The following is a 9,399-nucleotide window of genomic DNA, read 5'->3' on the forward strand; positions in this document are numbered from 1 at the left end:
ATGAAAAAGATGTTTTTTTTTATGGCAAAAGAAGCCCATTGTAAGAGTTTAGAATGGCTTTTTGTTTCTATTACAATTGATGACTTTTGTGTATTTGTCTCTAATGCCACAAGAAAAGGCTTTTGGGGTGTCTGAGATTCTCTTCGTTCCAATTTTGTATCAATGCTCCTCTCAAGTTCCGAAATTTCAGGATTCTATTTGAGTTTTTCAAACTTTTGGACCTTCAAAAATCACAATCTTTGACTATTCTTCATTCTAAAATATTTTGAAATAGGGATTTTTTTTTTCCTGAAATGCTTTAAATTCTTACCGGGTTTTATTGGAGAAGTAACTTATTATATATATATATATATGTTTATGGTAGAGCATAACTTTTAACTCTTTTTCTTGCTACCTCTATGATCAACTACAATTTGTTATTGCAGACCTTTCTGATGATGATGTTTCGATTGTTTAGTCATATTCCAATGTTTTCTACCCGAAGAATCCTCCATCGACATATACTACAGAAAGAAATGACTCTACTAAGAACTAATTGAAATGTGGCTATCCAAAGTCAGATAGAGTTCTGAGATGTTATTTTATGCACAAGCTTTCCGGATTTCCTCAATCAACGTTACATATGCCACTCTCCACTTGTTGAACTGTGCATCAGAGCTGAATAACTTGTGCATGGCACTTAATTCTTCAGCATTCGCCTTTTTCAATAACCCTTCTACCACCAATTTCATCTCTTCAAAAGAATCATAATGTCTTCGGCTGCTATCTTGTTCCAGCTTTCTCAAACCAGGACCAAGAAGTCTGGTTTTGACATCACTTAGAGAGTTACTTGAACCGTGACTGAGCTTACAGTCATCAATGCCACTTTCTGAAGATTCAGAGACAACTTCTTTGTGATTCCAGTACTCGACGCATTGATGATTGGGGTCCAGAGCTTCAATAGCCTGGAAAAGTTCAGAATGGATTGAAACATCAGAATCAGATCATCATAAGTACATTGACCTAGTTCAACAAAACTGGTTAAAGAAAAGATCAATATTCTAAAACTTTGTGAATATAATTCTATTTTGGAAAAGAAGTACAACCGTGATGTTATGTTAGCGAAACAAAGGTATTAGTATCTTAAATGCCCATTTGTTTGCATTACCTGAATAATGGAAGGTGAAAGGAATCCAAACATTTTATGACCATTAATGTTTTTCAGAAGCTCCAAGGGAGGAAGTTCTCTTTCACCTTGACTCCTTAGCTTCTCGGTTTCATGATTTAGTCTCAAAAGAACTGACTCCCAGCACTTATCTGCCGAGGTGTTTGTGAAGATCTCACTTGGATGTTCTTCCATGGTAACCTGAAATATATTTTACTAAATGTGAAAGAAATATACTTTAAAAGAAAATTTGTCCATGCAAATATCATAACATCAAAAGTAAAATAGTAAGAAATTTATTATAGCTTAGTCTCATTAATATTATTTTAGATTGTCAGATTCCGTGAATTTTCAACTAGCAGTGCTGTGCAAAAACTTTTCTGTTCAATGAAAATTTAGCAGCAGATGACTTTCTGCAGACAATATCCAAGGGAAAAAATGCAATAAAGAAGACAGTACAAGAGTTGTTCCAACAATTTTATAATGGAGCAACTATAACTTTAAAGTCTGAGATGAAAGAAGAGTTAATGAAAAGTGGAATACCAATGCAGCATAAAGAGAAAAAAGGGATTGCAGAGAGATATCCTTGTTTTTTGTGAATAGCCCTGTACATACCCCTTGAACTCCTACTTATATTATTAAATAGGTTATGTAGTGGATACATCTAGAAACAGAAAGTAGTCAATATGATTTTAATTTTTAAACACAAAAACAGAAACAAGCTCAGCAATGATACCTTGAAAAGAGGCCCAAGAAATCCAGCATCATAGACTTCAGAAACATAGTTACAAATTCTTGGTGGATCAAGAAAGCTTAAGAACTTAACACGACTCTTGAATCCTACATAAGTTTTACCACAACAGAAGAAATGTTGTTAAACTCCCATAAAAGTAACTTAAGATATACCAGCCCAGAAAAAATCGTACTGAATCTTACCTTTTGGATATATTGCATGCCTACTGCACCACAACTTACCACACATAACAATGCCCAAATTCACAGGCTCAACAGAAACACTGATATTCTTCATTATGAAGTTTTGGTTTGTCAAAGATAGACTTGCGTTGGAAGTTTCAATATCACCTATTTTAAATACGCCGTTGAGTTGTTCTCTCGAATCAGAATGCATCTGCAGGTCCACCCCAAACAATTTATAACCATCTAGTGTACAAGAATTTTGAACGTCCCTTGAACATGATGAAAATTCTTTCTCCAAGGAAGTTATACATCCAGCCCCAGGTTCCATGTTGTCTTGTTTCTTTCTGACCTCTGAATAGCATACTTTTCCAACATATGGAACACTCTTATTATGATGGTACTCAGCAGCATGCAGAAAACGATTTTCACGTTCAACAAACATAACATCTATATTTAAATCCAGAGAACCTTCCTTCACCTTATCTTCATTGTACATGACCAATTTTTCTTCATTCTTAATATCTTTCTGACAATCTTTAGTCCCATATTGTGCACTATAAGTTTCACGGTGAAACTCTGAGTGCACTAACTCCGCAGAAATGTGGTTATAAGAACTGCTAGGTATATTTGAATTTGACTTATTATTGGTTCCTGCACAATATGTTGAGCTTTTCCATCCTTTGTAACTCTCCGCATCTTGTTTATAGATGCAAGTATCCTCAGGATTAGCAGATACCAGTCCAGTGTTTCTATTTGCCCACACTAGAATAGCATGTTCTTCTCCTTCTAATGCCTCAACCAATGTACCTAGTTCATTCATGGTATAACGAAACAGAACAAAGCTTTGGTCCACTTCACATGAGCAAAACAAATGTGAGTGATTGAGACATGAATAAGTATCAGGGGAGCACTTGCAACCTATGGCGGATAAGTGCAAGTCATAGAAGCAAGAGAAGCATTCTCTTTCCTCAAACAAATCAAACTCACTGTTCATCCTAAGCTTCTTTAAATGAGTGGGAAGACAGTCAAGCCTCTCCTTTTCCATATTTATCCTTGTCTGTCAGAAATAAGAGTAGCAAAATGTGAAAAAAGTATTAATGAAATTGAGAACAGATATCTGCATAGAAACTAAAATAATAAATGCCAACCAAAGTGCTACGAAACTTTCTAAATATGTGGAATGGGATTATGATCAAAGATGAGAGTATGCAACAATCATTACCTTAATTGCCTTGGTAAGAACTCCATCTTTCCCACAAGCACTACTCCATTTTATATATTTTAGATTTTCTTTATCATGAAGAGTTGCCTCTGCAAGGGCACACACGGCTTCCTGAGCACATCCAAATAATAACTTGTCATGGGACAATGAAGTCTTACGGCACTGCAAACTGTAAAGCTCAACAGCATTCTGGCCATGCACAAGCCAATCAACCGGAGCCACATTCACAGCCTCTGCGCAATTGAAGCCACAATTGAAGCCACAGTGATACGCCCTTGGAAAGGTAACAACAAATTCACCTGAATTCTGAACAGTGCGATGTACAGGCACCCCCTCGGATTTAAGAATTGAAGGAGATAACTGAGTCACCTGCTCAAAGATGAAATCATAACCACAGAAATCATGATACAGTTCCAAAATCTCTGTACTGCACAAAGTGTGCTAAAATATCTAACTCTTGTATGAGAGATGAACAGATGTGCTAAGAGAGTTCTGAAGAGATAAGATGGTGTCATTTTGGCAGAATTGAAGTTCAGCATACTACACAATAAGAGAAAGGTCACAGAACCTTAAACTAATAATTTCAAAATCTTTAATAGTCCTGTAAGGAACTAAGGATAAATTAACAAATGTAGGTGATATGACCAAGAGCATTACCACCGTGCTGAAAGCTTGATCTATTAGCAAATGTGAAACTTTTGACATATAAAATCCTTCATCACACACTGCACATTTTCTATCCCTATTTAAAACCCCCAGGTTCAACATCACCCTGCGACCCAGGCACATATCATTTTGGCCCTCAAACAGAAAGTTCACCTCTGCACCTTAAGATAAGTGGATACATATCAAATTTTGAACCCATGTAGACTGTAACAGCCAAAAGACTTAGCTGTTAGCAGAGGCACAACTTTTAACATATAACACTCTACATAAGACGCAGGCCTTTCTATATTCAAGTCATTGCACAGGCTATCAGGTTGAACCCAAACCCAATATGCACCAGTGCAAGCCATTGGACATATTATCTAAAGTTTAGATTCAATTAATACAAAACATAACCAGGTATGAAACAAGTTCTTAGCCGAAGTTAGTAGATTGCATACGAGAACTATTGCAACAACAATAGAGTTGAAACTTATTGTAATACGGAATGATACAATTAATACAAAACCAGGTACGAAACAAGTGCATAGCCTAAGTTAGTAGACAACATATGAGAACTACTACAGCAACAATAGAGATGAAACTTATGTGCCATACAGAATTCATCTCACAGGACATTTGTCTACAAGAACCAACAAGTCATTTAGACTATGCTTACTCATAATCAACACTTTGTCCCAACCAAACCCATTGGGAGCTTACCAGGTAGACTCTATACTAAACAAGTGAACTTTGATTCTTGGAAAGACCAAAGGATTAACTCTTCTAGAAGTTTAAGTTATTAAGCATAAATGTAATAATAATTTTTATATCTACAAGATGCCTCTCACAAGGGCCATTAAAGCTTGAAGAGTGGATAGTGCATAAACCATCATACCTAGTGCAAATTGTACTTCACTTCAAAAAATGGGAGCTCTAAGGATTAAAATCATGATCACTTGTTCATAGTTGCACAAATACTATGTCAAGATATCTTAATACTTTTGTAACGTGGAGGTCAAAGAATAGTTTTCCATCTCCAGCACAGAATAAACTGGGGATGGGGATCTTCTCTCACTAAAGTACACAATAACTCTAGTTTTCATTACATATATTTACATATAAAAATATCCCACACAAAACTAATCAGAGTGTCATGCCTTTAACTATATAAACATGAAACTGACTTTGAAGATTTCAAAATGTCATCATGGTTTTATTTTCTTAAGATTCACAAATACATCCACAGTTCCTAGCAAATTTCCAATAAAATAGCATAAACTAGAATCTTTGTGTGCATATGAAACCTTTATTTGGAAACAGAATGAAAGCAACCAAAAAACTGAAATCAAGGAACAAGTACAATTCCGAGTAGTGTACCAATTCATTGAGTAGATTCGGTTGTTCTTCAAATAAATCAGGCAAGTGCTTTCTCATTGCAGCTTCCAAACCTGGAGCATGGATTCCAGGTACTCCATACCATACTTTTGGGTCACCCCAATGCAGATAATTAAGTGAATAGAGATGATGGTCCTCGACATGCTGTTTCAAGGAGAAAGAAACAAGAAAGGAGTTAGTCCTTTTAGGAATGTATGAATAAAAAGAAAAAAAATGCAAAATTCAAGACATTATTACTTTTCTTTATAGCTCAATACTTCAAACAATTAAACATAAAGCAGTGGAACTAGAACTCTTGAGATAATTATGCGGTTTATAGTTACCCCAGTCTAGATTTTACTCAATGTATAATATTTCTAGCCATTTATTTTCTCCATTGGTCCTTAAATTAAACTATAATTTAAATAAAACAGACAGATGCTGAAATTTCGAACCCAGCTTTCATGAAAAATAACTTAACTCCGTAACTTGACATATAGATACAGAAAGTGATTAACAAGAAAACTAGTAGTATTTGTTATGCCTTAAACTTTGTTTCATTAATGGATTATACTTAAGGAAATGTAATTTAAACTACTTACCCAACAAAATGAGGAAAAGCACATTCCAATATACAGCCATGGAACTAGAACTCCTGAGATATCACTTCCTTCAAAAGATAACGCAGAACCTGGCAATCGCGGGAAGTTATTCAGATTCCAGCCAGACACAGCATATCTATCTGAGTCATTATTAGTTAAGGATGATGTCTTAGGAAAACCACTTCCAAGTGATCCAGTTTCCAAGTCAGCTCCATAATACACCTACAAAACAGTGGAATGATATATAAATTTTTTTCTTAGTTATGTTATATGCTGGTAAGTAAGACTAAATTTGTTATCAACGAACCCAAATTAGTACCTCAACCTCATCTGTTGGTTGCTCTATTATTCTCCAGTATTCACCTTCAATGTCTTCCACAGAGGGCTCCCGTTTCTGCCAGTGATTATAATCGCTAACTTTTCCATATTCATTGGCATCATTCAATCCAAAGTAGCAATCTTTAAAAACCTTAGCATATTGCTGAAAGTCTTTAAGTGTGAAGTCTGACCCAGATTGGAATCCAAACTTCTCCTCAGGCTCAGAAGCAACATTAGCTTCAGAGCCTGATTTGGCAGTTCTCCTACCTGCTCCCATCTTTGATTGCTTTCTACGTTTTCGCTTCCTTCCCCTAACTTTCTTTCTCATGGGCTCCCTGTTCTGAAGCAAATCAATTGGCTGGATACGAGTGGGAAACTTTGCATTTTCCCATAAATCTTTCTCCTTAAGAGGGCATGGTGGTACCCAGCAAGCTGGAGGGACAATCCTACATATGCCATAAGGTTCAGCTTGGGGGCGAATCTTAGCTAAGTAACCAAGTGTGTCTTCAAACTCCTGATAAGAAGAGTATAAACAGAAATTTTTATTTAAAATACAATATAAGCACCACTAAAAGCTATAATACTATGATAGTGATTATTATAAGTACCTCAATAGTTGGATAGAACACAGGTGCTTCATCAATTATAGGCCGGCATGCTTCAACCGGATTCCATCTGGCTGATATCTGCAACATGACAACAATATATAAATACAGAAAATTTTAAATCAATTCTTCTAAATATCGAAAATAATATTCATAGGAAATATGATAAAAGAGTGAAACTAGTATCCGACTTCATTGAGTATTCCAAGACACCTTCACAGCACAATAGATCATGCTAAATACCTTTTTATGCTGCGGACTAGCAGAAGACTCCAATGTGATTTCCATTTCTGGCTTATGCCTAAGAAGACTATCCTGCAAGTACCACATGTAAGAACACCAAATATGTTGACTCGATAAAAAATGATAGGGAGAAACATCAAAGTCTAGCAAAGTTTAACCAAAAATGGCCTTTCCAAAGGATTGATTTAACTACTGTAACAGCTTAATTCCAAGCATTTATGTTACACCAGCAAGAAATCATATGGAAATTCTAGAGTTTCAGGTAAAGGCAGAACAGCGACTGAATCCTGCCATCAGTGCTGTCTGATCTTCTAAAACAAGTTATACAACATTTACGCCCTTCACTTGCTTACACAGGTTAGGTATCCACAGTGCATGCCATAAGACAGATTTTAAGGCTTCATTGAAGCCTAAAGAAGGACTTCTCATATGCAGAAGAAATTTCCAAAAATCAATTATCAGATGAATGAAAAATGAGCAGTATTGATTCAGCATTGTTGGAGGTAGCTCTCAGAATTAAAAGATAACATGACGCAATTTGTAGAAACAAAATTTCAGTATTAAACGTAGAACCAAGACAGTTATTGTACTTCGGCATCATTCTGATTACTTACACCATAGCTGAATAAAAACACTTCATACGGTAATAAAAAGACTCATTAAATTAAGTGATGTAGCTAAAAAAACGCTGCCTCGTATTCCAAGCTTTAATAAGACAGATTCGCAGAGCACTACATCAGTATTTTCAAATTCAAATTCATGCAATGCTCTCGAAACCAGATAATTAAGCGATCCAGTACCAGACATAAAACATTCGGAAAAGTTAAACAAACTAGTCACCATCCCCAGGGTGAAAATTTTCCAATCTCTCCAAATCCCAAAAGCGAAAGAAGTCATATAAAATATAAAGGGCAGCTAACAGTAAAAAAATTAAGGGTTTACAATTCCTGGGAAAAATTTTAACATCATCCTTCTGGGTATCAGAAATTAGCACATGCACTAAACTAGAAATATCAAACATGACAGAACAATAGCTATCACAGCAAAAACGCACAATCACAATGTCTTAACTGTTATGCATAATGAGAAAAGACTAACAAGAAAGCAAGAAAAAGAAACACAAAGATAACAATAGTTTTAAACTTCATAAAGAGGGAAAAGATCTACAATAAGTAGTGATCCATAATAACAGAGGATAAAAAATTTCAACAGAGGAGTAGCACATGATTAAAAACGCTGTAGAAAACGTACCACATTGTGAAGGTTTAAATCACCAAATGGAAGGAAAAAAAATGAATAAAAGAAAAAAATCAACCTCTATAGCCTGAAATTTTGCCGCCAATTTCAACTGTTTTATTCCATGCAAAATGCAGGATCAACCCAATTGAATAACTTATTGTACCTGAAACAAGAACAGAGACCATTGTAACTAACCTTATCAGACTCCGAATCAACCGAAGAGACATTTCACAGAACAGTTTCTCACTTATCTATTACCGAACTAACTGACCCAAACAAACCTTAAAAACTGCTAAAGAAAAAGAAAAACGAAAATCAAATGCAGAACACAAACATACTCAATGCAGCAAAATTCTTCCCAAAAAGTTGTTTCCACCGTTCTGAAGGCAAACACAGCAGTTGCGTGCAAAAGAATTAACCGAGAAAATACCTTCACAAATCAAAGATAACCCAAATGCAAATTCAATTGCATGTGTGTACATCTGCATGTATTATTATTTGTTATATCTTGTGTGAACCAATCAATCTAGCAAACCCCAAATATTGTTGTAAAATTGCAAAAATAAAATCTACAAATCTTGGATTCTAAATTATTATACCCAAAATCAAATAGTTACAGAGGCAGGAAAGATAAAAATAGAAACAAAAGAATAGAGTGGGCGTAGAAAAGATGTATTATATGCTGACAGGTGGAATAGGAAACAAAATTAAATCAATATTATTAAAAATAATAAAACAGATACAAAGTCCCGGACCAGGTGAAATTTCAACCGTGCTTACACCCCCACCCACTACACTACAAAAGATTTTAATTCCATTATTAATGATAATAAATATTTTGTACACAATAAAACAAGGACAATATTAATTATTATTCTTATTTTATTTAACAAGTTAAAGTCTAAATATTATTTTACACAGTAACAGAGAATTTTTGAGACATTGTTTAGAAAAAGCAAATTTAACATTAAACGCATTTGAAACTTTAGTTTGAGAAAAAAAAAATACTGTAAGAGTGTTGAATTTGTTTAGGATTATTTGAAGGGAGATTAAATAGAAGAAAAATAATATATATATATATATATA

At 34.8% G+C, this 9,399-nt stretch overlaps 1 protein-coding gene across 1 annotated transcript; it reads right to left on the reverse strand.

The window, feature by feature from the left end:
* Window positions 1–452: 452 nt before the first annotated feature.
* Window positions 453–8,815, reverse strand: LOC106767936 (lysine-specific demethylase JMJ18-like). The gene is made up of 12 exons (XM_022783673.1): window positions 8,652–8,815; window positions 8,390–8,476; window positions 7,075–7,146; window positions 6,835–6,912; window positions 6,228–6,740; window positions 5,909–6,130; window positions 5,310–5,471; window positions 3,285–3,653; window positions 2,081–3,119; window positions 1,881–1,984; window positions 1,148–1,345; window positions 453–944 (listed from the first exon to the last, which is right to left on the reverse strand). The coding sequence occupies exons 3-12, from the start codon at window positions 7,117–7,119 to the stop codon at window positions 582–584; spliced, it is 3,093 nt and encodes a 1,030-aa protein (XP_022639394.1). The 5' UTR covers window positions 7,120–7,146; window positions 8,390–8,476; window positions 8,652–8,815; the 3' UTR covers window positions 453–581.
* Window positions 8,816–9,399: the final 584 nt, after the last annotated feature.

Source organism: Vigna radiata, chromosome 7 (genome assembly GCF_000741045.1).
Source record: "Vigna radiata var. radiata cultivar VC1973A chromosome 7, Vradiata_ver6, whole genome shotgun sequence".
NCBI lineage: Eukaryota > Viridiplantae > Streptophyta > Magnoliopsida > Fabales > Fabaceae > Vigna > Vigna radiata.